The 16,996-nt window shown below is 53.2% G+C and overlaps 1 protein-coding gene across 2 annotated transcripts; it reads left to right on the forward strand.

The window, feature by feature from the left end:
* The first annotated feature begins 1,826 nt into the window (after positions 1-1,826).
* DPF2 (double PHD fingers 2) lies at positions 1,827-16,609 on the forward strand. 2 transcript variants are annotated; one of them, XM_069809404.1, is made up of 12 exons: positions 1,827-1,925; positions 6,107-6,267; positions 6,354-6,461; positions 6,699-6,862; positions 8,517-8,609; positions 9,171-9,249; positions 10,129-10,170; positions 12,467-12,604; positions 12,867-12,995; positions 13,208-13,320; positions 14,089-14,170; positions 14,846-16,609. In XM_069809404.1, the coding sequence occupies exons 1-12, from the start codon at positions 1,894-1,896 to the stop codon at positions 14,920-14,922; spliced, it is 1,218 nt and encodes a 405-aa protein (XP_069665505.1). In that variant the 5' UTR covers positions 1,827-1,893; the 3' UTR covers positions 14,923-16,609. The 2 variants fall into 2 exon arrangements, with proteins under 2 accessions (XP_069665505.1, XP_069665506.1); XM_069809405.1 differs by lacking the exon at positions 10,129-10,170.
* Positions 16,610-16,996: the final 387 nt, after the last annotated feature.

The following is a 16,996-nucleotide window of genomic DNA, read 5'->3' on the forward strand; positions in this document are numbered from 1 at the left end:
ACTCCGGTATCTGGAAGAGAAACGGGAGCTGCTCTTACAAGGGGCTAAATGGAAAGGATGCCTTAATTTGCTGGATTTTGGTAGTGGTCTACTGTGAAAAGGTGATGCTCCTTGTCTGCAACACACCTCCTCCTTCACCTTTGCCTGCTGCTGCCCTCTCTTACCCACCTCAGACTATATTTGATACAAACCCCCTGAAATTATCCCAATCCTATTTTTTTCCCATTTTTCTGGGCATAATTTCATCTCCTTAGCTGCAAAAAAACCCCATTTCTTTAATTAATTTTTAGCTATTAGCAATAAAATCATTTGGGATTCCCCCTGCCCAGGGGTTTCTGCACAGGATGGAGGCTTCCTTCACTCCCTCAGTTTGGTCCCTAATTAACCATTCCTCAAATTGCCGATTTATGCAAACAGCTGTTGCTAAACCCTGGGGTTTTTTTACTCTGTTCTAAGAAGCGTGAGTCACTTGGGCAGGAACGCTGTTCCCTGCTGTGACTCAGCCGGCATGTGCCACACAACCTCTTTCTCCCTCGCTTTCTCAGGGAGGCTTAAGGCAGAATAAGTCAACGAGAGGTTTGATTAATTCCAGGGCGGGCAATGGGAATACACAAGCAGATGGTTTGGGGGGTACAGGCAGATGCTTGGCTGGTGGCAGTCCTACCTACCCCGCAACTCCCTCGTTATCCCAAGATTTCCGGGCAGCGGATTAACGACGCAATAAACTTGGCGAACGCCTACGCCGATATTTGCTATTTGACCCCCTGCCGTGGGGTCGGTGCGCCTGAACCCACTGCAGTGCCTGTAGCCAGAGTGTCACAACTGTTAATCACGGTGACAGTGTTGATTTTTATTGACGGGGCAGGAAAATAAAGCGGCTGCGTGCACGCAAATAACAGCAGGCGTGGGATTAAGAGGAGGAAGAAGGGCGGAGAGAAAGGTTTAAAGCGCTGTATAACCTTGGACATAGCTGAAAAAAAAACAATTTCCCAGCAAACAGGAAAAAAACCTGTGGAAGTAAGAAGGAATAACAGAAGGAATACCCTGTGTCTACCTCTTTCCACTGTGGGATGAATTTTGAGATCTCTGGTTAATTGAGATTTGATAAAAAGGGAAAAGAACTCAAAAACTTAAATTTTCTACCTGAATTTCTAGGGATAAAGAGGCTGGGGGGGTTGCATTTGGGGCAGGGCTGTTGTGCCAGCACCACACACTGAAACCAAAACCACCTGTAGGGAATCTCTACAGAGGTTTGAGATCTGATGGGGAGGACCCCATCCTCCCCCAACCCTCATCCCTTTTTCCTTGTCACCTCCTCCCAGCAGCCTTCCTCCTCCCCAGTCCTCCCCAGTCCTCTTTCCTTATCCCCCCATCCAAACACCCTTCATCCCTCCCTATTGCCCTCACCCCCTTTTTCCTTGTCTCCCTTTCCCTCCTTACCCCTTTTCCTTCACCCCAGCTCTTTACTCGTCCACGTTTACCTCCCCTCTCCATTTTGCCCCTCACTTTCCCACCCCACCACCCTTCATCCTCCCTCCCCTCCCCATTTACCTCTCCCATTTTCTCCCTGCACCCTTACTCCACCCCTTCCCCTCTGATTTTCCCCTTTTCCCTTCATTTTCCTCCCCCTCCATTCCCCCCCACACCCCTTCGCGCCTCTCCCCTCAGCTTTTCCCGCCTTTCCCTCCGCGCATGCGCAGCGCGGCGCCAACACCACCGCGCTGCAGCGCATGCGCCGGCGCAAGGGGCGGGGCAGGCGCACCTTCTGCGCAGGCGCAGAGCGGCCGCTCTCCCCCCCACACCCCTCGCCGCGCATACACTCCCCCCTCGCTCCCCGCTCCACCCGCGGCGCATGCGCGCTGGGCGGCGCAGGGCCCCGGCGGCGGAGGGAAGATGGCGGCGGTGGTACAGAATGTGGTGAAGCTGTGAGTGTGGCGTCTTCCCCCACCCCCCCCACCCTCTTCCACCAGCACCCCCCCGCGGGGGGGGTAAATGGTGCGGTCCGGCCCGGCGCGGGAAGCGGGGTTCCCTCCCTCTGCGCCTCCGTGTGGCGGGTGGGACCAAGTGGGCGGTGGGGAGGGGGGGGGCGAAGGTGGTGCGCGCTCATTGTTCGGGGTGAAGTTTGCTGAGGGGGGGTAAGATCCCTCCGTACGGCTCCGTGAGGGGAGATACCCCCCCCAAAATGGTGCTGTAAGGGGGCTTATAGAGCCCTGCGGGTGGGATCCCCTTGAGAAAGGGGTCTATAGAGTCCAAAGGGTGGGGGTCCCCTAGGTGCGGCCCTGTGAGTGTCCTGTAACGGCCATGGCGGGGGGGGAGTCATCCCTATACATCCCTGCGAGAGGGTCTTACGGATCGCAGAGGTGCGCTTACCCCCGTGAAACTCTTGGAAGGGGGCCTGATAGAGTGGGAATTTCCCCCTATACGGTCCTGTAGAGTGCAGGGGTGTCCCCCCCAGTATGGCCCAGTGAGGGGGGGTCTCTGTAGACCCCTGAGTGTGGCTGTACCCCTCTATGGCCCTGTGTGGGTGGGCAGATGAATGAGGCACCCCCCCATATGGCCCTGTAGGGGTTCCCATACGTCCTTGTGGGGCAAGAGGGACTTTATAGTCCTATACGGCTGTGCCGTGGCGGGGGGGGGGGGGGTGTCTCCTCAATGTGTCCTTGTGAGAGGGGAAGCTATAAAGCCCTTGGGATTGAGGTTCCCCATCCTGTACGGCCCTATGAGAGGGACCCTATAGAGCCCCATAAGGGCTGAGGGTAGGGGTCCACCCCCTCTTACAGCCCTGGGGGGGTGTGTGTCATATATACCCTTGGGGAGGTATATAGCCCCCTACTATCCACCCTGCTATAGCAAGGGGGGTACAGGAGGTCCCCTATATAGCCCTATAAGGGAGGCCCATCCTGCCTGGGTGGGATTTGTGGACTTGGAGATGTTTGTTGACCTTTTTTTTGGCGTCTCCTGGTCGTTTTTTGGCGTTTCCAGGTGGTTTTTTTGGCATTTCCAGGTTGGGGGGGGTTTTGGTGTTTCCAGGGTTTTTTTTGGCATCTCCCGGGGCTTTTTGGCGTCCTTTAGCTGGTGGTGCCTCGGCCCCGGCCCCGTTGCATCCCTCCTGCAGTTTCCTCTGAAACCTTCCTTCTTGGTGGGGTGTTGGTGCAAAACAGGATGCAATTTGCACCCCCTGGGTCTTCTCCAATGAGACGAGGGTTCATTAAGAGGCCTTGGGGTCTCCTCTTATGAGCTGGGGTTCGTTAAAAGAGGTGATGGCCGTGGGTCCGTCCATCTTCCAGCCTTTCCACCTGCAGACACATTAGCGAAGCTGCTGGAGAAACTCCTGGCCAGCCAAGGGCATGGGCAGACATGCTCCTGCATTTTTGGGACCCCTTTCTTGGATCACTTCTGAGAGAAGCAACAAACCGTGAGTCGCAAAACACCTTTTTCAGACTCTTTTCACCCTGAATCGACAAGCCGACGCTTCACGACAACGTGACTTCGCTGGTGCCCCTGTGGATCTGTAGCTTCCAGTGAGGTTGAGCACATGAAACAGCATGTTGCCTTACCCGCCTGTGTCACACAAATGTATTTTATTTATTTTAGAAGCTGCCATTGGGTTTTGGGGCTGGATTTTTTTTTGGCCGCAGTTTGCTAGCGAGGATGATGGAGAGGAGCGTGGCAGGATTTGATTTTTTTTTTTTTTTTTTTTTTTTTTTTTTACTTTTTAAAGCCATTCCTTCGGTCGTTCTCATATCTCTGGGTACCGTCGGCAAAGAGTTTGGTCTATCAAATACCTCCCTGCTTTGTTTTTCTCCAGACAACGGCAGCGGTTGGGTTAGGATGGTCTCTGACGACGACTTTTTGGGGCTTTAAATCACTCCCCTTCTTGCGCAGGTGCATGTTACCCACCTCGGCACGAAGCCCACTGTGCCTTTTCCTGGCGGTTTTGGGGATGGAGGTAGTTGCACCATTTTTTTTGGCTGTTTCCATGCTGCAATCTCTTACCGATGGTGCTAAACATATAAAACCACCCAGTTACTTCCACAGCAATCCGCTGACGTGATGTGCTTTACTGGAAGCTGCTCTTGAGGGCACTTATGACGTGCTTAGCAGCTGTGGAAGGCTCTAAGCCGCGCTGAGTCCACAGGGAACAATAATTGGGTTCGTTAGAGCCGTTTAAAACACATTAGTCCTTCCTGACGGCTTCGTTAGTTCTTTGCTTGTGCATTCAGCACAGATTTTAAGTGGCGCTTCTCAGCAGAGCTTTCTCGAGGTTGTTCTGTGGTTGCATGTGAGGATCGGCAAGCATCCATGCTCGAAGCACCCCTCGGTTTTGGGGACAAAGACCTCCAACCAGCGTAAGGGAAGATTGTGGAGTTGTACGTCGGAGTTGGAGACAAGATCTCTGCTCCTAATGTTTGCCGTGGTCCCTCTCCATCCCCTCGGTGCTCAGGGAGCACTTTAAAACCCATTTCACGAAGCTTTTTTAGGTGCCGAAGCCAAATCCTGGTGCATTTCTCACCCAGCCCAGGAGCCCTCTGTTAATTTGCAGTTAAAACAACCGCAGATGATTGTTTTGGGGGCTGATTGCCTCTTTTTTGCTCCCCCCGCCCTCCCCAAACTCAGAAATCAAGCCAGCAGGAGAGAAATAAGTTGGACAACTAAACTCTTTTCGGGGTTGTATTACTGTAAACACCAAGTTTTCCTCCTCTGTGCAATCCTCCTGTTGGCAGGGCTTCCCCTGGACATTACAAGGAAGTTTTAGGGCTCCACATTTTTGGTTATTGGGGCGCAACTTGAGCTAGCCAGGAACGGTGTGGTGATTTAGGAGGAAATTAAAAGCTCCAGGAGGGATTTATATCCCCTAACTCCATGAGTGTGACAGTCGCCTGAGCCTGGGATTTGGGCTCCCTCTGCAGTCAGCAGAGAGAAAAAGGCAATTTGGGACTTTTTTCATCACCCTTAATTGCTACTGGGACACCGCTCCCCCTCCCAAAATCGCTGCTGTCTCACCCAGCGCGGTGAGACAAACCCCATTTCTCTGTCACAGCTGCGGCTGACCAGGCTCCGTGAGGAAACAAGCATGGCAATCCTTGTTTGCATTTAATATTTATCAGTATCTTCTTCTGTTCAGTTATTCCCTCTCTTCCTGTTGGTTTTCTTCAGGCCATCTCCCCACACATCCGACTTTTACTTACACTGGAATAAAAACCCCCGCGACGAAGCAATTTCTGTCCCATCTCCTTTTCTTCCGTTGGGCAAGATATTTCGTGTAGCGCATGTTCTTCCTCTCAGGCAACCGAGGCATCTTTCGGCTCGTTATTCACTCGTCTAAATTAGCCATCTCAGGAGCTTGGGTGATTACGGGGCTCCTTGGGCTCTGTGCATTTGTTCCAGCTGGTATTGAAGCGCCAAGATCAGTATGTATCGATACAAACAAAGAGTGTGTCTCCTCTCCCGGCACCGCAGAGTGAAAAATTCCATCTCCGGCAGCCGAACAGACTCTCAGCTCTTCCCCTCTCCCTGCCACACACGGTGGGAAGAACTCGCCATCCAAATTACTGTAATTACAGCTACAGGGCTGCAATGGTGGCTGTTGCAGCCCTGACAGTCTCCGGTTGAAGGAGGAACGTAGTGGTGTGGCACGGAGAGGTCGTGCTCTTAGTAAAGAGTATGGGGCACGATTAATGCACTTAAGGAAACCAGAGAGATGCCCACAGCCACTCAAATCCATTAGTAATGCGTAGATGCTGGCGCAGGCTTCTCACAAAAGGCTTTGGGGGCACGCAAAATGCTGAGGGGATCTTTTAATGCCGAGGGGATCTCTTAACGATGCTACATTTTGTCTGCCGGCGGTGAGGAAGGCTCTAATCGCCTGTCGCAGCAGTCCCCGTGTCTCTGTGCTTTTGCTAGATGAGGGGATGTCTCCATACTCGGTGAATATCGCGTCAAATCGTGTTTTCACCTTGCGGAGCAGATATTTTGGGCTGTGATTCCTCTGAGCAGGGGTCCAGGAAGGACCATGGCGTTTCCCTCTCCCGACGGACATGTGCCGGGGCTGGAATTGGGGCTCGGGATGGATGGGGTGAGTGCTGAACCTCTTTTCACCCGGCAGCCTTGGGGAACAGTACTACAGGGATGCCATGGAGCAGTGCCACAACTATAACGCCCGTCTGTGTGCCGAGAGGAGCGTCCGCCTCCCTTTCCTCGACTCCCAGACCGGGGTGGCCCAAAGCAACTGCTACATCTGGATGGAGAAACGTCACCGAGGGCCAGGTACGCCAGGAAAATGCTGGGTTGGGGACAAGGGGTCTGTGCGTGTCATCGCCTCAGATAATTTGTTTGGTTTTTTTTAATTAAAGGTTTAGCCGCTGGGCAGCTTTACTCCTACCCCGCGCGCCGCTGGCGGAAGAAACGCCGTGCTCATCCTCCGGAGGACCCGAGGCTTTCCTTCCCTTCTATCAAACCAGGTAAATCCTTCCCACCACAGCTTTCTTCACATGCTAAGGGGTGGGGAGGTTTTGGCAATACCGTGCCCAAGTAGCACCGAATGATGGTAAACGTCGGTGAGGGTTGGTAAACCCCTTCGCCTGACCCTGCTGCGGTGGGGAAGCTTGCGAACATGGCTGGGTGAGATGGGATCTTGGCACACACCAATGTTCCACCCTGATTTTTCTTTTCCCTTTCCCCCCACCGTCTCCTTGCAGACACCGATCAGACCCTGAAGAAGGAAGGGCTGATCTCTCAGGACGGCAGCAGCCTGGAAGCCCTGTTGAGGACTGACCCGTTGGAGAAACGTGCCCTCCCGGACCCCCGCATCGACGACGACAGCCTGGGCGAGTTCCCTGTCACCAACAGCCGTGCGCGGAAGGTACGGCAGAGAGAGGGTCACCCCCTGTGTTGGGAAAGGAAGCTTCAGGGTAAAACATGTGCATCTCCACAACACCGCTCTGATTTTCCACCCCCTTCCTCTTCCCCTCTGCTTTCTCTGCATCTTTTAGCCGCAGCAGAAGTATTTGGGATGGATTTTGGGGGGCAGAGATGATGCTACCAGCTTTGCGGGGCCACTGGAGATCTGGTTAGAAACTCTCCAAAATTCAGGGGAAGGGAGTTTCTGGCCCCAAAATTCAGGGGAAGGGAGTTTCTGGCCCCAAAATTCAGGAGAAGGGAGTTTCTGGCCCCAAAATTCAAGGGAAGGGAGTTTCTGGCCCCAAAATTCAGGGGAAGGGAGTTTCTGGCCCCAAAATTCAAGGGAAGGGAGTTTCTGGCCCCAAAATTCAAGGGAAGGGAGTTTCTGGCCCCAAAATTCAAGGGAAGGGAGTTTCTGGCCCCAAAATTCAGGAGAAGGGAGTTTCTGGCCCCAAAATTCAGGGTTTTATTGTGTCCAGGCACCCAGTCTAAGATTCTGCGCTAGGTGTCTCTGCACCCAGGACAGCTTTCATCCCTCATTGACCCACAGACCCTTGTGAAATGTCTGTGGTGGGGGAGTGATCTGCTGAGATTCTGAGGTGCCAGTCCCTGACCCTGCCATCTCCTTCTTTTCTTTATAGCAAATTTATTTTAAAAACAGACAAAAGGGACTGGGGTCTTCCCGCTTTCCTCCCTCAGCTGGATAATTTGGGTCCAACAGCCCCTTTTCACCCTGATTTGGCACAACTCGGAAGCTTTTTTAAATATTAAGGGTCTACTGAGGTCTGGAGCTGGATAAAACCTTCCCTGCTCTCTATCCTTCATCAGACTTGCCAGTGCTTTACTGTTAATTGACACTGGGATTGTAGGAGCTCCCCCTTTTCCCCTCAGAGCTGCAAATCAGACTTTAAACCCACCGCGATCGCTGTCATAGCTGCTTTTTATTGCCAAAAACACCCCACAGGTGTGATCTGTGGGGTGGAAAGCCTCGGCTTAGCAGATCTCAGCCCGGGTTGGTACGGATTAGCCCCAGTTCAGGCTGGAGGGGACGTCCTGCACCACCAAATCCTTTTTCCTGTTGCAGTCCTCACAAGGCGAGTTGGTTTTCTTTAGGCCGCTTCGTTAGCTGACTGCTTTAACGATAGGTGATATCCTGCAGGCTTCAGCTTCACCTCCTTACCCACCAATGGCTGTGGTTTAATAGATATCCCCTCAAATAAGCACAGGGCAGAGCAAGGTGTGCGATATTGCGTTGTAATTTTGCTAAAAAACCTTATGTTCCTCTTCCTGGACTTTTCTATGGCACTTCTTAGCGTGAAAATTTTTTCCAAGCCTCGTCTCTTTTTGCCTTTTCCTTGATGACTCTTTCTTCAAGAGTCTTCACACTCTATTGGGCCCTTCTGTCACTTTTGGGGGGATAAAATGTACCAAATCCCCTCTCTATCCCCCAAAATACCACATCCTTTCTCCTCCTTCTGGATTACAGGTTTGGAACGGATTTGGCTGCTGACGGAAGACTGAGGCCATGCCGATGTATCTCACTCCCCAATTTTTCCCCCTTTTCCCTCGATCCATGCCAAGGATTTGTCTACAATAATCCCTCTCCTCTTTCCTAGCGGATTCTTGAGCCAGATGACTTCCTGGATGATTTGGACGATGAAGACTATGAAGAAGATACGCCGAAGCGGAGAGGGAAGGGGAAAGCCAAGGTGAGGGCAGCCGGGTGGGTCTGACTGCGTTGCAGCGTTGTTTTGGTGGTGATTCCTGGCAAATCCGAGATGTTGCCGGTGCTGAAACAGCCCTGACGCCTGCCAGGGCTCGACTGTGTCTGTGTTGAACCTTGCATTGGGGAAAACTCTTGACATGCTTGACTTTGCGGGCAGGATGAGCAGAAAACACAAGCCGGGGGCTTGGATAACTCATGTCCATTAGCCACTATTGAATGTTAGTCACTGAAAACTGCCTACCATGCGAGAGATACCGGGTGGTGAGAGGATGGTAGAGAGATCTCACATGGATCTGCCCCTTCCCAAAGTGGGAAAGACTGAGGATCCTGAGGGATTTGGGTCATCCTTCGGTGCCTTCTGCCCCATGCAGCAGTCCTCGCTGCTCGCATCCAACAGCCATTTCAGGCTGTACCCACTACGTGGCACTGTTGGATCACGCTTTTCTCCAACATCAGATCCCTGGTGTTGTCTTCCCCACCACCCAAGAGCCTTTTGCGTCCCAATTTTGCCTAAACCTTGGCTTTTTCCCCTTGTTTTTCCCAGGGCAAAGGTGTCGGAGGGGCTCGCAAGAAGCTGGATGCAGCTATATTAGAAGACAGGGATAAACCCTACGCTTGCGACAGTGAGTACTAAAAACCTCTCCTCGCCGCTTAGGGCTTGGGAGTGGAGCCAGGCTGTGTTACTTTTGGGATCCATCGGGTTGTCTGCTGGGATTTGGGTTTTAAACCTCAAAAGGTAGATTTACACATCCAGGGGAGGGTGTTTTTGAACCCCTCGGACTCTCAGCCCTCTTCCAACGGTCAAAGATGGCTGGAGTTTTCCCACCGGGAGCACGGTCATCTCGCCCCGAGCGAAGGGCGGTGCAGCCACCCGGCACGTAGAAATGAGGATAAACCTTTCCCGGTCTTGCAAACACCCCCGCAAAGGTTGAAAAGAGCCCCTCAGTTTTCCCAGCCAGCTTTCAAGTTGGATCTGTGTCCGTCAGACTGGTTTCGAAGCCGGCCGTAGCCCCCGCCCCACCCCTTGCGCTATTGTGCCTCGTTAAAGCCACTTAATGAGTTTGTAGCTGTGAAACGCAACACCGTGCGCTGGTTCTGCTCTGGCTAAAAAACCTCCTCAGCTCCAGGGGCAGGGATTTGATTTCCGAGGCCATACCTTCCTGGCCCGCTTCTCTGCGAGCCCAGGGTTGACAATGCTTCCTCCTCACCTCCCTCCTCCTCCTCAAGCTGGGGAAGGGGAGTTAAAAACAAGCAAAAAAGCAATTTAACAGGGCAAACGGAGCAAAAAAGGGCAAGTGAGGCTTTGAAATTACCTTTCTCTCTTCTTCCTCCTGTCCTGCAAGAGCTGACACTAGCTTCTTCCAAAAAAACCCACCCCCAAACCCAAAGTAGCTGTGTTTTTCCTCCCCCTTTTTCTTGTTTTAAGAGTCCGTCTGTCGCTTGGCACGGGTGCGTGACCTGGTGTGTGTGTGTTTTCTCACGACTCTCTTTCTGTGTTTCAGATAGTTACAAACAAAAGCATACCTTGAAACCTCCCGATCGAGGTAGTCCACTCTCTGTCTGCTTTTTTTATTTCCTTCCTGCCTTTCTTCTCCCGAAACGTTAGTTTTGTTTTTTGTTTTCACCAAACCTTGCTGGAGCCTGCGGGAAAAGGGACGGGGCGGGAAGGGACACGGGAGAAGGGGAGGGAGAAGCCAAAGGCCACCGAGCGACGTCAAAGCTGGCCTCCCCGCCGGCAGCAGGATTCAGCAGCTCCTCTCCGGCTCGCCTGACCCTTTTCCAGCGGGGAAGAGCGGTCGTGCGTGCCGGCAGAGCGGCCTCCCGAGAGGGAAAACAAAGATTAATCCCCCTGCCCTCCCGCAGTGGCAGGGATGGGAAAAAACCCACGGTGTTTCCACCAAACCCCTTCCCTCGCTCCCAAATCCCGTGCACCCGGGATGTGCCGCCTTCCTTTTAAGAGATGCCGAAGTATGTTGCCACTTGTCTCGCAAAAAATACCCCACCTTTTTGCTTCAAAAAAAGCCCCAAAATGGGTCAGCTGCAGGTGGAGGTTGAATGCTGGCGGCGGGCTGCGAATAAACACCCGCAACCAAGCCAGAGAGCCGAGATCGTCTTTGTGGGGGATCGTCTTTGTGGGGGCTCTTCTTCCTCGCTGTTCGGGAGGAGGAAACCCAACTCGTGTTTAGATACCGGCCTGCTTGTTTTGGAGGGAAAAAAGGTCAATTTTAAACCCCGCGGGGGGTGGAGGGAGGGTGGGGGGGGAAGAAAACGCTGCCTGCCAGCTCCGCGTGGCTGCTCACGGGGCCGACCCCATTGTGCCCTTGGTTGGCTCTGGAAAGCCAGAATTTGATGTAATAAGGTTGTAATTGCTGCTTTTCGGGCTGCTTTTTGCTTCCTTCGGCTGGGCTTGTGCTGCTGTGCCGAGGTGCTCCAGGCCTGCTGATGCCGAGTCTTTCCCCCAGGGCGATGAGCATCCCGAGCATCCCACAGACCCTTTTGCCCGGGGAGAATCTCTGTGGCTTTTGTCCCAAAAAGCCGATGCCGGCTGCTTGCATCGGGCTCTCTTGGGGGGGTTCAAACCCCATTTTTGGTGAGCGGGCTGCTTTCTCCCCACCATATTTTTGGAGTGAGTCAATGGCTTGAGAAGGGATGCAAACCCTGGTGGGGTTTCTCCAGGCTTCAAAGCAAGCCTGGAAGCCGATCCAGAAAGGGTCCGGGATGTTACAGGAAAAACTCCAGTCTCAGGAAATCTCATCCTAAAACAACTTTTTCCCTGATTTGCCTGGATGCTGCAGAAAGACACAGGGAAAACCCGTTGCTAAATCTGTCCACCAGGGCCCGTAAATCCCCCTCTGGCTCTTTTGGGGGGGATTTCAGCCCAATCTTCATCCTCGTGCCTGGCCAGCCTCTGTCCTCTACTGTGCTGGCAGTAGGAGGGTGCAAGGCCAGTGCCGGCTTCGTGCTCGTGCCTATACAGGGCTGAAAGGGAGTTTTGGGGTGTCCTTGGAGCCTCACAACTAAAAAGCTGCCAACTCCCCCCGCCCCGAAAAGCGGTGACGGTGAGCTGGGAGCCCATTCCCTGGCAGGGAAGGTGCTTACCCAATCCATGGGTGCTCAGAGATTTCCCCAAGGAAGTGCCTGCTGTCAAACCGAGGGTGAAAGTTCCCAATCCCCGCAAGAAACGGGGCGGAAAGTGGGCAAACCGATGGCGTTTGGGGCGGTGGGTGATTTCACGCCGCACTCAGCTCAGGTTTGGAGAAGCCAGGTGGGTCTGAGGAGGGAGCAGAGCCGAAATGTGCCTGTGGCAGCTGCAGTTTCTCTCCTCGGGGTCCCAAAAAAAAGAAGTTTCCCCTTCATGGACATTGAAGGCGGCCTTGATTTTTACCCAGCTGGTTTAGGAGATGATTTTTGGGTGGGACGTGACACCACCCCCTGTCAGTGTCTTTCCGACCGGGTTTTGCCACTCGGATTGATCCCTGCATGGTTTCACTCCTTTACCGAGGGCTGTAAAGCTGCGCTTAACGAGCTGCCATCGTTATTTGGACGTGGTGGGTATCGATCGCCCACTGAATCAGCTTTAGCCTCCCGCGGTGGGATGTGCAGAGGAGGCTGCGGTGCCTCTCTGGCTGTTATGGACCTGATCTGGAGGATCCAGCCCAAACCCCTTCATTAGGGTGTTCTTAGGTGGTTTTAATAAATTCCAGGTGATTTGGGGACAGAAGGGGAGCAGCCGTCTGCGCTCAAAGCCCGGAGACAGGGCCAGGGGATGCTGGATGATTTGGGGTGGGGGTCTCGCTCCCCGCCAGCGTGAGCTCAGACTTTTCCCATTTCTATCCGTAGTCTGCGGGAAGCGATACAAGAATCGGCCAGGATTGAGCTACCACTATGCTCACTCCCACCTGGCCGAGGAAGAAGGCGACGACAAGGACGATTCGCAGCCCCCAACTCCTGTCTCGCAGCGATCGGAGGAGCAGAAATGTAAGCGAAACACCCCCCCTCTGCCAAAATCCCCATCGTGAAAAAGATGGCAAAGCCAGGAAATGGCCTCTGCCAGGGCTGGGAGCGAGCAGCATCCCTTCCCTGATGCTTCTGAGCCCCGTGGCGTCGCCCTGGGGCTCGGAGGTTGCCGGAAAGGCTGCTCCGAGCATCGGGATTTGTGCCGTGGAAGTGTTTTTTCCTGGTCCCATGTAGAAAGCCTTTGCCCTGCGGCTAATCTGTCTCTCCCGCTCTGCTTTTCCAGCCAAGAAGGGACCTGACGGCTTAGCTTTGCCCAACAACTACTGCGATTTCTGCCTGGGAGACTCCAAAATCAACAAGAAGACGGGACAACCGGAGGAGTTGGTCTCGTGCTCGGACTGTGGGCGATCAGGTAAGGGAGGGGGGAAAAACATCCTCCCCACCGCCGGCATTGCCAAAAATATCCCCGGCGTCTTCGCCTGCCCGGAAAAGCCGGGGATTTGGGTCAGAGCTGGGGAGAAGGTGGATTTTTTCCCTGCCGTGGAGTTCTTCCCCAACCCCATGGTTGCGTGGGCTGCCTTCCTCCCCTCCCCTGCCTTCACTCGTGTCCTGCCTGCTTCCCAGGGCACCCCTCCTGCCTGCAGTTCACCCCCGTGATGATGGCGGCCGTCAAGACGTACCGCTGGCAGTGCATCGAGTGCAAGTGCTGCAATATCTGCGGCACCTCCGAGAATGATGTGAGTACCCCCTAGGAATTATGTGAGTACCCCCCAAAAATTACGTGAGTACCCCCAGAATGATTGAGTACCCCCCAGAATTGCCCGAGTACCCCCAAGAATGACATGAGTGTCCGCCCCCGAGAAGAAGCAGGGCACCCTCCGAGGACACCCCAGGGTGTCATCCCATCTGGCCCCATGGAGAAGGGATGGGGAAAAGCCCGGAGGGTCTGTGAGCAGCCTCTTCTGTTGGGGATGAGGTTTTAATAGTCCGTAGGACGTCAGAGGCTTTTGGGGGGGAAAATCTGTGTATTTTAATAATCTGTAGGACACAGCAGAATCTTTTTTTGGGGGAAATCATTGGGCTTTTAACGTTCTGTAGCACAAAGCAGCCTTTCTGGGGGAAATTTTTGTGCTTTTAATAGTCCGTAGGACATGTCAGAGGCTTTTTGGGGGGAAAATCTTTGGTCTTTAAGAGACAGAAGGGCACAGCAGAGTCTTTTTTGCGGAGAAATCTTTGGGCTTTAGTAGTCTGTAGGACGTGGGAGAGTCTTTTTGGGGGGAAATTATTGGGCTTTAATAGTCTGTAAGATGTGGCAAAATCTTTTGGGAGCGAGGGGAAGATTGTGCTTTTTGTAGTCTGGAGGACACGGCGATGTCTTTCTGGTCGCTCCGACGGAACTTGGAGGACGACAGAGCGGGACCCTCGTCCCCTCCGTGTTGTCCTTAAGCCAAGGCCGCGTTGAATCATCCGAATTTCCCCCCCTTTTCCCCCCCCGCTCGGCTTAGGACCAGCTGCTCTTCTGTGATGACTGCGACCGCGGCTACCACATGTACTGTCTCACCCCCCCCATGTCGGAGCCGCCGGAAGGTGAGTGCCGCTCCCCCCGGCCCCCCCCAAACCCCGTCTTCCCTCTCTGTTTTGGAAGTGGGTCAAAACAAGCAGAATTCAGCCCAGAACATTTCTCAGCCGTGCAGACCCGCTTCGACCCATGGTTTTTTTGGGGGGTGATCGTGGATTTGTCATGCCACAATCGAAAATGATGAGGTCCATCATTCTGGCTGTTCCCCAGTTATTCCTCTGCTGGAGAAGCGGAAAAACCTTTTACCACCCCAAAATCCATCACCAACATCCCTCATCCCTTGCACCCCAAAATGTCTCCGTATCGGCTGGTGAAGCTGAGAGGGATCGCTCTTCTTCTTCCCCTCCTCTTCCTCCCACCTTGTCTTGTGCTGACTCACGGCGTCGAAGCAAAAAAGAACAGTGTTCACAACAAAAAAAAAAACAAACCCCAAAATCTCAATGACGCCTTGCAGCTGGTTAATTATCCCAGCGGTTAATTATGAACCCCTCTCCTGGCCACCTTCACTTGAAGGTTAACGAGGAGGAGGAAGACTTGCAGGTTCACAAACCCACAAACAGCCGTGTAAACCACCACCCTTCCACCCCGTTCCTTATTCCCTACATGTAATTAGGAAGCTGTGACCCTTAACGAAGCCCTAACGAGGGCGAAACCAGGGAACCCACGTGTACTTCTCTCCTCAGGGAGCTGGAGCTGCCACTTGTGTCTGGACCTGCTGAAGGAAAAAGCCTCCATCTACCAGAACCAGAACAACTCCTGATCCCGCTCCGCCGGCGGGACGGGCTCCCCGGTGCCCTCGTTCCACGTGTTTTCCCTTGGGGTTTTTTTTTTTTTTTTTTTTTTTGGATCTTTTTTCTTTTTTTTTTTTTTTTCTTTTTTTAAACCTTCCCCATGTTTTTGGTTGATTTGGGGTTGGTTTGGGGTTTTTTTTTTGTTTGGGGTTTTTTTTTACCGCTTGGGGAGGGGGTGTCGGGGTTTATTTTATTCATTTTTGCCGCGCGAGGGTTTATTTCTCACCTCCCCACAGCGAGATGGGGCATGTCCCCCTGTGAGGACGGGGTGACGCTGACGGGTCCCCACCCTGCAGAGTGGTTTTTGGGGTGACACTGCAGAGTCCCTGGGGGGACCCTATCCCCACCCAGGGAACACGGATGGGACAGGGCTGTCCTTCCCGTCGCCGTTTCCCAGGTTTCCACCCAAAACGAGGTGCCCGAATCCACTCCACCACCTCCCTGGCAACGCAGCGTGCCAAAAAACTCGCTTTTTCCCCCCTTTTCTTGGGAAAATTCAGACCCCTGCGCCGGCTGCAGTTGCGGTTTTGGGGCTTTTTGTTAATTTCTTGGGTTTTGGGTGGGGTGAGATTGTTTCCTCTGCTTTTATTTTTATTTCCTATTTTTCTCCCCGTTTTTATCATTTCTTTTTGCCTCGCCGTCTCTCCCGCCTCGGAGGATGCTCCCCACAGCCTGGCCAGTCCCCCCCCGCCCAGATGAGGCCTTACACCCCGACATCCTCTTCCGGCCGGCATGAAACAGGGCAAAATCCCTCCGTCTTGGGATTTTCCCCCACTTCCTCCTCCAGCTGGCGCAAAACGGGGCAAAACCCCTCCATTTGGGGGTTTTCCCTTGCTCCCACATGGCGCAGAGGGAGAAACGCTTCGCCCCGTCCCCCATCCCCCCCCCCAACCCGTCACGGTCGCACAGGGTTTGTTTTGGGGTTTGGGGGGATTTCTTTTGGGGGGGAAAAGCCACTTTCACCCCCAAAATGCCGCTGACGGGGAGAGATAGGAGATGCCACTGTTTTGGGGCTCTCTGGGGACACCCCAATATCCCCGTCCGCCCCCCCCAAGGGTCCCGTTGACTGAATGTGCCTGTTTTTTCTAAAAATCAACTTTAAAAACCTACCTCCAAACCCCTCCTCCCCGCCACTACACCCTGAATTTCACCTCCGAGAACCCCCCAAAAGAGAGGAGCCAACCGGGATGGCAGCAGAGCAGCCCCAAAACCGGGCCCATTAGCAGAAAAATGGCCCCAAAATAGCCCCCCAAAATGACCAAAACAGCCCCAAAAGTGACTGAAATAGCTCCATATCAACAAAAACTGCTCAAAATTTACCAAAATCTCTAAAAAATACTGCCACACCAAAAAAAAAAAAAAAAAAAAAAAAAGGATCTGGGTGACAAAACAGCTCCAGCCCGGTGGTTTCTCTCCTTCCCCTCCTTGAGCGCGATTCGGGTGGAAATGAAGGCGTTTTGGTTAAAAATGGGTGGGTTTTCCCCCATTTTCGCGCCCTGACGGGGGCGGGACAATAAAATGTCCCTAAACGGGTGGGTTTTACCCCAATTTCCCCTCGGCAAAGCTTCACGGTTGTGTCTTATCCGGAAAAAAAAAAACAAACGAAGCGACACCAAAACAGCTTGTTTTCATAATAAAAATGGATAAAAAATGCAATGATGTGGAAGTGAGGATGTTTTGGGGAAAAAATGGGGAGGTTTGGGGCACTGGTGTGTTGGGGGGGTGCCTGGGTTTGGGGTAAAAACCAGATCTTTAGGTGCTGGGATGTGGCTTCTCTGAGGGCTAACACTGGGGTTAGGCTGCCCTGTTTTTTTGGGGTGAAAACCAGATATTTAGGTGCTTGGATGTGGCTTCTCTGAGGGCTGCTCTTGGGGTTGGGCTGTCCTGGTTTTTGGGGTAAAATCTGCCCCATTAGGGGCTTTTGCCACCTGCTGACCCTGGCTTGACATGAGAATTAATCTGTTTGCAGATTTATTTTGCAGCTAAATCACCCGAATTGGGGCAAAGGCCAGAGCTTGAGAACCAGGACCCAGGCGTCTGGGT

The sequence above is a fragment of the Haliaeetus albicilla genome, chromosome 22 (assembly GCF_947461875.1).
Source record: "Haliaeetus albicilla chromosome 22, bHalAlb1.1, whole genome shotgun sequence".
Classification (NCBI taxonomy): domain Eukaryota; kingdom Metazoa; phylum Chordata; class Aves; order Accipitriformes; family Accipitridae; genus Haliaeetus; species Haliaeetus albicilla.

Coding starts and splice junctions, on each gene's coding strand:
- DPF2 (XM_069809404.1), top strand. CDS start 1,894: ATGGCGGCGGTGGTACAGAATGTGGTGAAGCT. Junction 10,171..12,466: donor CTTGAAACCTCCCGATCGAG/GTAGTCCACTCT, acceptor TTCTATCCGTAG/TCTGCGGGAAGCGATACAAG. Junction 12,605..12,866: donor GCGATCGGAGGAGCAGAAAT/GTAAGCGAAACA, acceptor CTGCTTTTCCAG/CCAAGAAGGGACCTGACGGC.